The sequence below is a fragment of the Hypomesus transpacificus genome, chromosome 9 (assembly GCF_021917145.1).
Source record: "Hypomesus transpacificus isolate Combined female chromosome 9, fHypTra1, whole genome shotgun sequence".
Lineage (NCBI taxonomy): Eukaryota > Metazoa > Chordata > Actinopteri > Osmeriformes > Osmeridae > Hypomesus > Hypomesus transpacificus.
In genome coordinates, this window is record NC_061068.1 from 16,824,096 (window position 1) to 16,840,807 (window position 16,712).

Sequence of the window (16,712 nt, forward strand, 5' to 3'; positions counted from 1 at the left end):
GAGTCGGCATTCTCATCAATGAATGCAATCAAGACATACAAGAAAACAGACTTACAATGAAAACCTGGAAAACTGCCTGCGGATTTCAGTGACGTCTGTAACACCAGACATAAAAAAATCGTGACGAGTGGCAAATGCCAATTTTCCCATTAAGTGAGTAACCTAACCTAATCCTACGAGAATTCATCTCGAATGTCAGTCACTGAGATTGGTCTGAAATATTTGTCCTTATGCCTACTTGTGTCGTTTCAGGAGCATGGCGAATCCACCACGGGCATTGCGTGACTGCCCGATCATCATTGTAGGCTATATTGTTTTACAGATCAGTGCTGATGTTATTACGCCATGTTTACTGGCTATTTGTTAAATAATAAATAAATCATTGTTCCTCATGCTTCGCTATCGCTCGGTCGATATGTTCAAGCCTCAGTTTGATATTTCCCGGCATCACCTCACTCTCGGTTAGTAAGTTTATATCTGCCAATAAAAATGTCATGAGTTTACGATCCATTTAAATGTAATTGATTTTGCTATGCAATTTAGAGATGCTAGTTATAAACCAACCAACACTTATCTGTGACAGCCGTAGGCCTACGAAGACATTATGGGCGAGTTACCATGCCAGAACAAACAGGAGGATGCTAGATAGTATTACTAGGCTATTTCTAGTAAGTTTTAGAACTTTGACATTACTTAAATCAACATGCATGGTCGTCATTGTCATCCCAAAGTGGTGGGTCGTCATCGTTGGTCCACTTAAATACTGTCTCATCCAGTGAGAATAGGATTACTAGCCATAGGCTTTCTCAGTCGATCTATCAGCCGTGAGGTGTAGCAATCATAGCGAAAAAATACTTAATAAAAGTCAATAGGTGTATTGACTTCATGCAGCACCGGCGGCGCTGACACCCGGCTGCCTTGAAGCTGAGAATGCCATTGGCTGCTTCAAGTCATGTGGCTGCAGGCGGCGCTGCAGGAAGTCGAACACACCTAATTACACCATTCCCAGTTTACGGTTTCAAAATAAAAGTCGACAGGGGAAAAGAAACGATCCAAAAAAGGATTATCGGAAATAATGGCCAAATAAAATCGCTGGCGGGCCACAATTGGCCCGCGGGCCGCCTGTTGCCAACCCCTGACCTAGAGGACTGTGTTAGTTAAATACTTGGAGGAGGCCAACAGGGAGCTGAAAAACGACAAGGACTTTCTGCTAATCACATGGTTTCTTACCCTAAAGTTGCCCATTACTCAACTATCTTCAATGTTATGTCTGGATATTTTTTTTTTTACAAAATGTACCTGCAGAGAATATGTTGGAACCCTCTGTTTGAGTAAGAAGTTAACGTGTATATTTTTGACAGTGTAATAACACTTAATGATATCTTTATGACAAGTGAAAATGTTACCACTGTACTTGAGTTCAAGGAACATGTTAATGACCTGTTATAAAAGCATTTGACAGTGTTATAGCACTTAATGGCATCTTTATGACAATTCCAAATTGCAACACTGTTGAGGTCAAAGAAAATGTTTATGACATAGTTATAGAAGCATTTGACAGTGTTTGCATAGATGAGGGGGGGGTTCCCTCCACATCCTCCACCTGATGCCACAGTTGAGCGGAGTAATGACACCGCAAATACAGACGTATATCATCATTATTACTATGTATTATTATTAAGAGGCCCCTGATTGGTCGAGGCCCCGGGCTTAAGAAGCCCAGGTAAGCCCTTTCATTAAGGCGCCACTGCTTGTCAGGACCCAAAGATGTGCAATGCCATGTAGCACGGCAGGGAAAGATAAAGAGTGGAAGACATAGAGCAAAGGCATTTGTTGTTGGGATGTCCTGTTCACATTTGCAAAAAACTTTGACTATAAAATTACATGCCATGTTCTTTCCATTCTCAAAGAATATTTTCTGACCAATAGGCAGTGCTCCCGGTCAACAACCAAATTGATCAGTTGCATCATGGGAACTACACTATTATGCAAAAACTCTACAGCAAACTTGCCTCTTTCTAGCAAAGGGGCTCATACTCCCATTAAGTTAACACCAAATCAACTAACCAACATCTTAATTACCAGTTGCATCACAGGCATGACATTATCCTATAACAGTAACTATAATTCCAGTAATCTCTATATGATTGTGTTTGTTTGTGGCTTGTTTACCTCAAGAACCAGTCATTGTATGAACTTACAAGTCAGCAGGTGTTTAGCTCAGGACCAAAAGAAGTGCAATGTCATGTGTGATGTTGTTGAGCTGTTCAAGAAAAATGAATAGGTTGATAAATACACAAACTTGAAGCCGCCACAAATATCTCGAGAACAGGGCGTAGTACATCGCGTTCCAAATTATTTTGCAAATGATATCCTTCTCTGATTTTCCTAAATAGTCGATGCAAATGACAGTCAGTATAACTTTCAAGTCATCAACTGGTATAATTTGAATTTTATTTAACAAACCTCCCAATGATAACAGTATTTTTTTTCAAAAATTTACTGTTCCAAATTATAATGCACAACAGAGTTTCAAATAGTTTAGGTTGTAAAGAATTAAAACATTTGTTGAATTTGCTGCATTAGGAGGTAATATTTACTGAAATCAAAAGCTATTTCAATCAAAAACATTTTTACAGGGCAAGTTACATGTTAACATAGGACCCCTTCTTTGATATCACCTTCACAATTCTTGCATCCATTGAACATGTGAGTTTTTGGAGAGTTTCTGCTTGAATTTGTTTGCAAGATGTCAGAATGGCCTCCCAGAGCTGCTGTTTTGATGCAAACTGCCTCAAGCCCCCATAGATCTTTTGCTTGAGGATGCTCCAAAGGTTCTCAATAGGGTTGAGGTCAGGGAAGGATGGTGGCCACACCATGAGATTCTCTCCTTTTATGTCCATACTCCAAAGGCACCAGCAGCTTCAAATACCTCTTTGCTGCTTTGTAATGGCATTTTAGCCGCTGTTCTCTTAATCCAAATTAATCTTAATAATGAATTTGTCTAGCAGAAACCTTCCTCCTTATGCCTTTATCTGCTCAAACCCGTCTGTGCTCTGAATCAGCCACAAATCTCTTCAGTACGATGATCATGCTTAAGTTTTTGTGAAATATCTAATGTTTTCATACCTTGCCCAAGGCATTGCACTATTTGACACTTAGGCAGCAGAGAGATCCTTTTTCTTTCCCATATTGCTTGAAACCTGTGGCCTGCTTAATAATGTGGAATCTTAAGTAGTTTTCCTTTAATTGGGCTCACCCAGTAAACTAATTATCACAGGTGTCTGAGATTGATTTCAGTGATCCAAGGAGCCCTGAGACCAGGCTCGGATTGGGACTGAAAAACAGCCCGGGACTTTGAAACACAGACCGCCCCCCCCCCCTCACTTTCTCCCTCACTTTCTTTTTCTTTTTTCTCTGTTTCTGCATCTGCTATTTGATGTTGCAAAAGAACAATTATCAGTTAACTATATTCAATAATGACAATCAATTCAAAAAACTAATTTCCATATAATAACCCTGTTAACAGACTGACTCTTGTGTACAGTTGCAGTGCTGCACCTGTCATAGTCTCTACACTGGACCCTGTCACCACAGCATCCTCCCTCTCTTTCCCTGTGTCACCTGTGCCTGCTTTAACACACAGAACAAAAAATCGTGACAATTACATTTGAGCCACATAGCACATTTATTATTTAAACCCCAGAAGCACATTTATTATTTAAACCCCAAAAACATGTTGTGCATATTTAGACGAGTGCCTTTTTCTCTTGGCCATTTATTTTACTTCATTTAAAATGTATAGCCTAGATATTGGCAAACAGTGATACCAAATGTATAGTGTTTTTAGAAAAATGTAAACAATATGGTTTGGAATGATATTTGAATTTTCTAAATGTAAAAAATACAGCAGCTTACAGCTACTTGCACCTGGCGCCTCTGGTACAGCCGCATCTTCGGGCTGCAAACTCTCTCTGTCTTTTGACGGCGTAAACATGTACTCTATACTTCTACATTGTGCAGCATTTACTTGCAGTGCCCGTTGTTTTCTCCTTTTCTTTTCCTTTCCATTTCTTTGCCAAAGAAACAACGATGTTAGTTAAAATAGCTCCAACGAATTGTCTGTACTCGGAAAATGATTGTTTTTTGACCAATCGTGATCTGTAAAATGGACGGGCAAGTGCACCATTCAAGTTTACATGGGGGAAATGCTCACCCCCACCCTTTGGATTTTGGATTGCTTCAGTTAAACAGTTGAATGGTATTAAGGCCGTCCTCGAAGTGAGCGTAAACTATTAGGATTTTTTTTTCTTGAATAGCGCCGTGGCCGTAGCGGCCGTTTGTTTGACCGGCCGTGCGGGAAATCCCCCGATTCTCCCGATGGCCAGTCCGAGCCTGCCTGAGACTCAATACCATCCATGAGGTTATTGAAAAACAAAAAGATACATGTTTATGACACTTAAATCCAATTAGCATAATACTGTATTTCTTCAATTAAAGGCTGCAGCGTTTTTTACACAATGTTAATTTTTGGTGCGTCGTTTATTCAAGGGCGAAAGAGGAGGTCAAACACAAAACCTAGTGTAAAATTGAAGTTTAGTCAAGAGTACAAGTGCGAACCATTCACAACGCTTTTACAAAGACCCCACTTACAATGCTTCATTTCTGGCATTGTGACAAATGAATCACGCAGCCAATTAGACTGTTGTGTCATTTGCATTCCAAACTGTATTGTATTTGTTGGCGTTTAATTGAGGGCGGCGTTTAATCGAAGAAATACGGTAATTTGGAACGTGGTGTAAGAAGTCGCAAGCCGGCAGGTGTATGGCTCAGACCCGAAGGGCTTGCAGTGTCAACTGTTCACGCTAAATAAATATGACGATATAAACGCAACAAATAAATATAATGGTAAGTAAATTGAAATGTTCTACCTTGTGTTCAGCCAACGAGTGTTGCACGAGCATCCAATGAAAACACAGCAACAGAAACTAGCTAGAGCATAAAGAACAGATTTCACAAGAAACAAACTGACACAGACACTTCATCACTTAACATTTTATTTCTCACATCGTCATGAAATGAGGGCAACATGGTGGGCAAAGAGTCAATAGGATAGGTTTCCTGTTGTATGAGGAGGCCTGTCTGTAACTATAATCTAAAGAACCGGGCATTGTATAAAGTTGAAATTGGCTGGTGTGATGCTCAGTACGCAAGGATTCGCAGTGCAGCCTGTAAAGTTGCTTGGATTAGCTTTTTGTGAGAAATAAATATATAAACATGACTACGCCATGTTGAGTTGCACTAGCCAATGGTGCCATGGACCTTGCAAGCCACCGAAGGGCGCTGCAGGAGCATTTATTGCAAATGGGCTCTGCCAACAGTCCGTGCACTAGCGTGTCACCAATGGGTATTAAGCTACTATAAGGATTAGATCCATGTACCTTCTGTTCATTCTATTTCCTATTTGTCATGAGGTCCGCCAGACCACACAGAGCCAACATCCTGTCACACCTGTAGAGTCTGATCTGACCACATCAGACAAACCTAATCAGCCCTCTTAACACCCTAAGTATGTTGATTACCCACCAAACGCCAATGCAAAGGAACCACAGAGTTGGGTGGGGAGCCTCCTCCTCTGCATGTGACGCCGTCCTGCTAGCTTGCAAGCATAAAAGGGCCTGCTTGAGACGACACGTAACCAGTCCCTGGTTTGTGCCCTCCGTTTGTGTCGGCAATTTGAACAAAGAACATACCTTTCCCAGAACGTTTAAGGAAAGTTCTTCAATACTTTATCTTTACCACAAGAGTAGAAGGTGGAAAATTATGAGAGGGATAATTGTGTAATGTTTGTTACTTTGTTTTGATGTTGTGTGGACTGTAATCCTGATTCTAGTAACTACTCCTTCTTCCTGAAAGTTACCAAGTCATCCTTGGTATCTACATATCTAAAATGCTAACATAATAAAACAATCATTCAACAATATTTTGTACCAAGATGTCCAGAACAATATTTGATCAATCTTATAAACAGGGCCGGCCCTATGGTTTTGGGGGCCCTAAACAAAAATTGTGTAGGGGGCCCTTTGATTGGCAAAATGTTAGGTTTTTTACAACTAATTGCGGGGCCCTAAACAAATGTTTAGTTTGTTTATTGGGTCAGGCCGCCGTGCTTATGAACCAGCCAGAGACCAGTTCACACCTTTAGTAGGTGTCAAGGAAAGAGGGGGAGTTGAGAACCCAGCTTCACCCAAATCAACTTCTGACTTCAGACAAGTCCTCCTAAAGGCCGAAATATGCTACTCCAACTCCGTTTACGGATGGGCGGGTGGACGGATACGGACGGATAGACTTCGTTTATGGTTCTCCGTAGGCTGTGGGTGCTGAAAACAATTCACCGCCAGAAGAGTGGGTGGCGCAACAGTTTTTTGTAAAAAAATCAGTTGCGAGAAAGAGAAAGTCGTGTGGAAGTCTATACACTAAATTATGACTATCACCTGTGTGCCATTTCCAATGTGCATCATTCGTGGAATTTGTGCTGTTTAGGGGCATGTTTTGTGGTTACTATATTTATACTGTCCGGCCATACATAAAGGCCATCTGAGAGACATGTTCTTCACTCATGCTGACCACTCTGTCATGGGGAAGTCACATGATCCGAGCTTGGGCTAATAAACCAGTCAAATCTCTTCAGTATCGTGCCTCTCTTTTCGGCCAACCTGCCTCAGACAAATACATTCTATCATACACTCTGCCTTTGGATTTCCTTATATAGCTATACAGGCTATGCAGATGTTAAGTGCAGTAGCTACAATGCAGGGCTCCAGACTAACTTTTTCCCTTGGTTGCACTTGTGTGCCCAACCTTTTTATTTAGGTTTACCAGCACAAAATGTAGGTGCACCCAAATTTTTTCTTATGTCGCCAGAATTTCAAGGTCACCTATTTATCACGCTATTATGTAAATTATCTTAAACAAGAATAAGTTGTAGGTAAATATTGGTTTAATTTGAAGCACAATTAAACTGTATATAAAAATAAAAATATTTTAGTGCTTCACTGAACTGCCAAACTAAAACATTGCAAGCAAAATAAAACATTTCAAAATAGAAAGTGATGTTTAAAGTGCTTCCCTGAACTGAGACCTAACATTTCATGGCTCAAAGTCTTATACCGGGTCCCCCCTTGCTGCCGCATGCCCCTTCAGATGGCAACATCTGTAATTTGGCTTTCCTTCCCTTTGGCCTTGGCTAAACCAGTTTGCAACACTCTCCCTAGCATCAAAATCCTAGCTCCATGGGTTAGCTCCATGGCCCAGCTCTGTAACTCGGGGGTGGACAATTAATTTTGACAAGGTGCCACATGAGAAACCTTAAATGTGTTGGAGGGCCGCATCAACAATAACTTGAACTTTATTCTGCTCACTATTCATTTTCACCCATTGTAAAAAGCAGTGAAGTATATATTTTGATTTGTTGCTCCTGGTTATCAGAAGAATAAGGATATTCTGTAAATATTTATATAATATACAATAAATATTTAATGTTGGTCAACTAGGAAAAGATTATCGAAGTAACAGTAAAAACTAAAATAATCATTACATCAGTGTTTAATTTTATTTGTAACTAGTTAATCTTCACAAACACTGAAAAGTTGTTTTGCAGTATGTTAAAGATATGCAATTGATCAACTTTATACAAAAAGCTTACGTTTTTTTTTAGTTCATTTTGTTCTGTGAAAGGATTCCAGTGGGCTTGAACAAGTGCATCGAAATCTGGCTGAATGTCTGAGGTGGATATGCGAAGGGCAGCTGACAGGTGACGATCGAGGTCTGCAATTTAACTTGCAAACCTTCAGCCCGCGCCCACTGAATCAGTCAAGTTCTTATTATGTCTTATTATTATTTTATTTCTTTAGTCCCTTAGTGCCGATTCAAATTGTAATCCTTCAACACAGCGACCTGTTCTCCAAAATTACAAACACAACTTTGATTTTGACCTCAGTAAACAGATACTTAGAAGTCCATGTCTTGTTAAAAACTCTACATTCTGTATCAACCTTTTGTTTTTCATTTTCGAGGGCTAACCAACAGCTAACTCTCCTTTCGTTGAGGTTGCGCAAGCGTACATATGTAAATTGCCTGATCACTAGTCTTTCAAGACTACATATTTACTACCGCTCAACACATTTATTTATTTTTAATGTTTGATTTACTTCATGCGGACCAGATTGGGACAGCCTGTGGGCCGGTTGTGGCCCGCGGGCCGTACAATGCCCAGGTCTGCCATAACTCATTCTCTGGTGCTCAGCTCGTAATTTTAATCACACAGCACGGAGCAGTGTAGGCCTACAGGAAAATCTGGAGCACAGCCAATCAGAGGCAAAGACCCACCCCATCTCTGTCTCTGATTAGTTTAGACCACGATATGATCCAACCATGACTGTGAGTTTCATCAAAGAAGAAACAAACGCTTCTTCCTGGAGAGGCAGCGGATGCGAGGAGGTTAGGTGCACCAGTGCGACCTAGGAAATAGTTTTGTCGCACCCGTACACATTTTGGTCGCATATACGACCATATTGGTCGCATTCTAGAGCCCTGCAATGTTTTTGTTGTTTTTCCAGCTCGCTTTGTTTTCAGTATAACAAAAACAAGTCTACTATTTTAACAACTTTGTTTATGTTTTGTTTATGGATTTCTGGATTTTTTGTAATTTGAAAGGTTTGAGTAATTCAGTATAATTAAATCAATCCCCATGTATAATTTTTTGCAAGATCAGGCTCATCAGCTACTTGGGCGGCTGCAAGTGCACTTTTGTCTCTCCAGGTGTGAGTGAAATGTTTGGTTTTTATTACAATTGGATTAGTGCATGATGTACAGAAAAAGAGGTCCAAATCAAGGAAACCCAAATCCCATTTGGATTATTGTCATTTTGGAGGTATGAGTGCAGGAAAGTTCCCAGTGACATTTAGCCGTTCTGACTTGAATGCTAGCTAGTGTTACTATTTGCTTATTAGCTAGTGACAAAACAATTTTTATTACAATTTATTGTGGTTCGCTAGTTTTGGGAAAAAGTATGTCCGAACAGGAGCTGTTCGGACCAATTCAAATTGTCTGGGCGGGCTTTATACGATGTTGGACAGATGATCAACAGTAACGTAATTAACCACGTCACCAAAGAGCGCTCGGGTTGAATTCGTTTTCAGCAAACAAGATATTATGTTGCTCTGATCACGCCCCATACTCACAGCCCAACGAAGCGGTTTCAGACTCATATTATGAGTATGACAACATCAGGCTACAAAATAGTACCAGGGAATGTTTGTGCCGGAACATGCCTCCTTTTTTTGCTGAACCGCCCCCAGGAGCGCAAAGTCATTCCCTAATTTACCGACGTGCGTCTGTGGAAGGAAAAGTCCGCTTTGCGTCGAGTGCAAACTAGGAATGATACTTCGTTGACAAAGTCAATTGCACTAGGTGCAAGATAGTAGCCTGACGTTGTCATACTCATAATTCTAGTCAAAATATGAGTCTGAGAACTCTCCGTTGGGCTTTGACTACGGGGCCTGTTTCAAACGAGCCTGGAAAACAAATGCCTCTTCGCTCAATTGGATAGATCTACAACCAATCAGAGCAACAGAGTATGTGACGTATGTTAAGCGCCGCACAGTTGTTGTCAACAGAACTAAACTGAGAGGCAGCTAAATCTTTACTGACTAAACTGGAAGCAGACTTGAAGTATGCTTGAAGAATGAATACAAACGATTTTTGCCTGTGTTGTAAAATTAATTTAAGGGTAGGAGGAGTACTTGTTCACACGGTCAACCTTTTTGAGCGAAACAATAAAGGGCAATGCATATACGAACAAGTTCTCCGTTTAGGATTACAACTCCACAAAAGAAAAGGAGAAACCACAATGGCCACTGGGTTTTCATCGTGTCCCATCTTCTTCGCGACCATCGGGGCCAGCTGATAAATTAAACTTTTACCGAGTCCCGTAGGAAGGACGGCTAAAACATATTTTCCATCGACAAATGCCTGTCGATGGAAATGTTTGTTCAATACGAATTCAACTTAAGCGCTCTTTTGTGTCGTGGGTGATTACGTTACTGTTGATCATCTGTCCATCATCGTATAAAGCCCGCCCTGGCAATTTCATTGGTTCGCCCAGATTCTGGTTTTCTGTAGTTGGTCCCCAATACGAGACCCTCCAGACCCAACTTCCCGACAAAAATTTTTGGGCCGGGGAGAAGTTGGGCTGGCAGCCAGGCTAGCAAGATAGGGCCTCTAATCTAAAATCACATGTGCATGTCAGAAAGGTGATGGTAGTGTATGCCCATGGTCCCCTCTCTCCTGTGAGCGTTTGGAGCAAACAAAACCTATAAAACACAAACAAAGTCGAACAAACATAAACGGATAAAGACAATATCGCATAATGTATAAAAGTATGAGACGCACTAATGTGCCAACACAAATACCGACACGCAAATAACTGAGTTTAAAAAAACTCAGAACACAGTTGGCTGGCTCCCGAACATAGGACAGTTCCAGTTATAAAGGTAGCGGGCAGACGGACAGGAATACGATTGGGTGGAAGCTGGAGCAGGCATGATGATCCAGGCCAATTGCGGACAGACAACACAAACTGCAAGGCCCTAGGCAAGGCAGAAACACTTGCCTACGTATAGCCCAACGCAGACGCTACAACAAATAAGGGAGGTGGGTATGACGGTCCCAGCGTCAAAATGGGGAATGGGTATGTTGACGCCAACCAATAGCATGGAAACATAGATGGTCCAAATGTAATAAAACTTTCAAAACGTCTGTGTTTAGATGGCAATTTCTGACGCAAACGCTAAGATTATTTAAATTGATTGACAACTTAGCTCATCTCTCTAATAAAGCCAGGAATCTCTGTCTGCATTTCCCACAATTATCTCAAGAACTTGGCACTGTGCAAAGTTCATATTTTGTAGGTGTCCTTTTTATAATCCAAGGGAGTGCAGTGCAGTATTTGACGATGTTTGGATAATTCACTGCCAGTTTTGCTCTTTTCGCTCTCGACTCTCAGCCATATTGAATTGATTGAGTTGCATTAAGCTAGCTCTCGCGAGATATGGATATAAATTTGTAAGCCGAAAACAGGCATAACGCCTGGGACACACTGCCTGCGATCTGCTGTGACGCGCCTGGAAGCGCCACTTTTTTTCTTTCGGCGCCTAGCAGGTCAAATTTTTTCGCGAGATGCTTGCGAAATCAGCTCCAGGATAATTAAAAACACCATATTAGTTGATATATTTGAATAAAAAAACATGGTATTAAGATTAAGACTACGGTGGCCATTTGTAAAGTTGTAGACTTTATAATGATTTTTTACTTTGGAGGCCTATGTACTTTACCAATATTCGATTGGATGTATGGTTTTTGAAGGTTGTACCAAATTTGGACAGTACCCTCCTACCAGAGGAACCCTAATAATAATAATAAGAAGAATACTAACAAAAACAATAGGTTTCCCCCTATCGGAGGAACCCTAATGATATTAAGAATACTAACAAAAACAATAGGTTCCCTCCTCCCGGAGGAACCCTAATAAACGGATTGATCTGTTGAGCTACCATGCCTGTAGTTATTTTGTTTGTTTGAGAGAAACGAGTTGTCACGCGTTGCGCACAACATGCAGACATAGCCTACCGAGAGAGAACCCCCAGTCGATTTCTAAAAAAAGCAAAAAATTCAAGGAGATAGACGACATCAAATACATTCTCGAAAAGCACAGGGAGTTGTATGACCCCCAGCAACTATTTTACAAGGACAACGTAGGCTAGATAAGGATCAATGCTGGGATATAACCAATGCCATGTTTATGTACCATGTCAGCATGAAGGAAAATTCAGAGTAGCTGAAAGGCTTGGTGATCGGTGCTGAGAAATGCGCGTCTGGTGTGAACAGTTTTTGCTCAGTAAAAGCCGATCGTAGCCGATCGTGGCGCTGCATGCGCTTCCAGGCACTTCGTTGCCAGTGTGTCCCTGGCGTAAGACTGGAACAATATTTTATACCTGTGTGATACATAAAATCCAAGACAATTTTACTGATGAAATACTGCCAAACTAACTAAGAAAAAGACAATATTTTAAGTGGATGGTTTATTTCAGTAGGCATAGCTGGAAGGTTATAAGCAGGTCCAAACGTAATACGCGGGCACAGAATTCTGACAAAAACCCCACAGATTTTCAAATAGAACGCTTCGGGCTGAGGCCAAATTTAAATAAACTTCTCAACTCATGTTACGTCTCTATTATTAAAACGTTAAAACAAAACTCATCAACCAATATTACAGCAAGAGACAGGGCCAGGGAGCTTTCAAGCGATCTTTATGAGGATGGATCGATACTTTTTTACAAAGTCTTCAAGTTCAAGTCTTTTATTGTCAGGTACACAGAACAACACAAGGTCAGACTGGGCACAGAAATTCTTAAGACAAGACACCCGGGGCCTGTTCCATAAAGGCCGCTCAAATAAGTTGGACTTAAAGTCACAAACCAGACTTGAATTACCTTAAACAAGTCAAGCGGGGTTAAAGCGGTTCCATAAAGGCCTATTTCAGCTCACGCAGTCCTACTAATTCAAGTCAGATTTAAGTAGTCAAGCCAATTGCTTGTGCACCCTATTCTTAAGCAGCCCGAGAGGTAAAACATGGATCATACAATCCACCACGGCAACAGCAATGCACACAGCCACGTGACTTCTTCCGGAAAGAACGTTCCCTTTAAGACGTGTACTATGACAGCTCCCTCATCCACCGCTTCATCAAAATGAAACGACACGCCATGATGACGTGAACGATAGGCTACGTAGGTCAAGGTCCTTTTTTAGACCTTTATGCTACTTCGTTGATTAAAAAACAGACGCCCTCTAAACACAAGTTAAATGTACTTTTTTGACATTGTTTTAAATAAATAGCCTACTATCAATCTCGGGGAAAATGGAGGATGTAGCCTATGGATTTAGGTTTGTTTTGCAATTGTAGACTACTGTCAACAACTATATAGCTATGATAATTATAATCGGATAATTTCGATTGAGATAGCCTGATGCCTAAACATTTGAAATCACAAACTAGGCTACGTAACGTAGCGTGTAGGCTATCACATCATTGTTCATCATCGTTTAATGCATTTGGCTAAATGTTGTAGCCTATGTAGGCAAAGTTGATTTTCTATCAATGCTGAACATGAAAATGAGAATATACGTGGTAAATCATCGTTTTCCCATTGGGTCAGTGTTACAGGAAGGTCTAGTTAAGCACCAAGTCAAGCTAAACCTGACAGTTAGCCTGCCCCGGACCAGACTAGTTTCTCAGCCTAAGTTACCATAGTAACAGAGTTTAAACTACGTTGAGCTAGCTTTATGGAACCGAATGAACTGGAAATGAGTCCGACTAACTGACATAACTGGCTTATTCGGTAAACTCGGTTTATGGAACAGGCGTATGGCATAACATAACAAAAAGTACACATAATTTACATCTATGCTAAGCTTAAATAAGTAAAACTTCCTAAATATACAGATAACAATAAATAGTACACTATACTAACCCTAAATACAAAAACTTCCTAAATATACAGATAACAATAAATAATACACTATACTAACCCTAAATACACATAAAACCTATTCCCTATAACCTATTCTATTAAACCTATAACCTATTCCCTATAACCTATTCTAAGTCTGTCACCATTCAATCGATCATATTCTGTGTCAAACTGTTGTGGAACATGTTCGGTCGCTCCGACATGAGAACAGGTAGGCTAGCGGATTTCCGGGGCTGGGTGTTGACTATGTTGAAAATGTAAATTCATAACTAAGTCGATGAGTGGAGTGTGGAAGTACAGGCTGAGCAAGAAACATACTGCATGCAAGACGTTGTGTGTTTTCTTTGCCACCTTGCTCGCTTCGCCAGACAGTGTGATGTCACCGTCCTCCTTGGCAGATATTCACCAACACAAATGTTTCATGATATTATCATATGGTTACGCTTGTAAACATTGTATACTGCCATTCATTATCAAGGTTTGCTAGTGGATTTTAAGGTTGAATTTAAATTACATTAGAACAAAGCAGAACATAATATATATTTGTTATTATTAGAATAAATGAAATTTCCAGCTAGTCTTGAATTCACTCCAAAATAGTAATAGCTAATATTTTATTGTTCTTTGACAATCAACTTTTTTACAATCACATTTTGTGTCTGATATTGAGAAATTGTCCCCCTCTCAGGATATTGCCACCATGCAGCTGTGTGCCAACAAGCTGGACAAAAAGGACTTCTTCGGAAAGTCAGATCCCTTCTTGGTCTTTTACCGCAGTAACGAGGATGGAACGTGAGTGTGCGCACTCATGCATACGAGTATGTGTGTGAGAGAGAGAGACCAGAGTTACCAGAGTTACCAGCACCCTTCTCCTCTATAAACACCCTCCATCCACGTGATCCCCAATAAATAAGAACAACAAACAGGATTTATAGCAAAAATATACTATGCTAGGTCACACTAAATTCTGTTCATAAAAGGATTTGCATCGACTAAAGTTAGGAAACAATTTCCCACCAATGATGGTAGAATCACAATCCTAGTGTAGCATATGAACCCAGGGTTAGCGACTGAACTAGCCCAACAAAGCTACCTGGCACCCCTTAGTCACCTGCTACCCCACTAAGTCTACCTTGTCCCACAACTTAAATAACCGAGACTAGATTTCACATATTGCATTACAACCACCCATCATAAACAATAACTGGACTAGAATAGGGAAACTCACATATACAAAACTATACCTATACAAATAGGTTGCACGCCACTATTGAACACTATATACAGGATACAGGCAGCATGCCAGGGTCTAACAGGCTGCAAATGCCCCTTAATCCCTGGCCTACCAATTTTTTGTTTAGGGAGAGAAGTCTCCCTCCCAATGCTAATATTGAACAAATCTCACCAAATGCATTAGCAACAACAAAAATTATACTAAGAATTGGAAAAGTTAAATTATGCAAATCTTCCCCCTTCTCCTGCAGAAGAGTTAGTGGTTCACACCTCTGTGTTGTCAGTAGCATCCTTGGAACACCCAGGGCAGGGGGTCCACTTTTTATCAGTTCAGAAGTTGAGTCAACGTACTCCATGTGTACGCTTTAGGACATAGTCAACCCTCGGCATAGAATGATCTGTGGTGGCTCAGGGGTAATCTTTGGAAACTCAGGTGCGCCTCGTTGCTCACTCCGATCACGCCTATGCTGGGTTTTGAAACAACCATCCCTTGTTGGTCGGCTAGAGCGCATTGTTGCTCTTGAACCAGCAGGTCCACTTGCATCCTTAGTCTGCCTCAATCCAAACTTGTCTCTCCTTCTGAGCCATCTTCAACCCAGCCAGAGCCAATCCCCATCTGGGATCCTCCCCCTTCCAAGGTCATGCTCCTGTCTTAAATAAAACAACAAACCCCTATAATACCCCTACAGGGATCGGGGGGGGTGGAGAGAAACGTTTTTTTTTTGTCTTCTGCTAGTTTTCTACACAGGGTGACCAGTGGCTAAGAAATTGTGAATGACAAGTCATGTTCCGCAATAAATGTGCACAAACATATTTCTAAGTCGCAGACACGGTCAGTCATAGACAGCGATGTGTCAGCAACAGTTGCTCCCGGCAACGTTGTGGTAAGTTTGAGTGCACGGGCAGCAGCTCTATGACCGGGGTCATGACGAGCAAGCACTTTCTTATCGCTGCTGGCATATAGTAGCTTCCTTGAGCAAAACATGCAGAAACAAGCACCAGGCTCTCAGTTTCTTGCACCAAATGCCAAAAGGCTTGCTGTCTCTACCTTCCATCCACTACCAGCGCCATTTATTTTTGAGTCCTTTATCTATGGATAGGACATCATCCCCAGGCTTCATGAATTTGAGCTCCATGCTTTCACCGACAAAGCTAACGTAATGTATGGATCTCATTCATACTGTGTTGCCAGGACCCGCCCTGCTCTGCTTCCGATAGGCTTGTAACGTTAGTTATAGCTGCGTTCCTCTCTTATGATTGGTAGGTGAAATCAATTGACTTGGAAATATTAAACCGCATGCAAGTTCCCACTTTCCCCAGGTTGACCATGAGCTAATTACCATTGTGATGGCCCACAACACTTGTGTCCATCATCACCAATCCAATTCTTAATCCAATTATCTACAATAATATATCCACCTTTCTGAATTCCCCCATCCCACTTTCTGTGCATTCTGTGATCCAGGTTCACCATTTGCCATAAGACAGAGGTGATAAAGAACACTCTGAACCCTGTGTGGCAGTCCTTCACAATCCCTGTGCGAGCCCTCTGTAATGGAGACTATGACAGGTTGGTGTCATTTCTGGCCAACATTTTTATATTAAGGCAAGATTTATAACCTGGAAATAATCTATTCCCTTGGTAAACTTCCTCCGCATGTGTACTGTTCTGGGAACTTTCTTGGATTAGGATTACTTTGGAGTTTGTCCCCCTTTGTAGGTGCCTACAGTACATTATATGTGAGTAGTGAAATGTCTAAAATATATTTACTTAATAATATATTATATTAGTAATGGAACAAAATACATATTCAGTTGTTACGTATTCATGTCAAATGTACTACATATCAAAATACATAAAACATTTAGCAGGTTCCCCCAAGAGGT

At 40.9% G+C, this 16,712-nt stretch overlaps 1 protein-coding gene across 1 annotated transcript in view; it reads left to right on the forward strand.

Annotated features, from left to right (window-relative positions):
- The window catches only part of cpne9 (copine family member IX), a 265,994-nt gene that overhangs the window by 151,224 nt on the left and 98,058 nt on the right, over positions 1 to 16,712 (forward strand). Inside the window, exons 9-10 of the mRNA XM_047026495.1 lie at positions 14,281 to 14,384; positions 16,291 to 16,395. Of these exons, the coding sequence (XP_046882451.1) occupies positions 14,281 to 14,384; positions 16,291 to 16,395 (209 nt within the window). The remainder of the gene's footprint in view (positions 1 to 14,280; positions 14,385 to 16,290; positions 16,396 to 16,712) is intronic.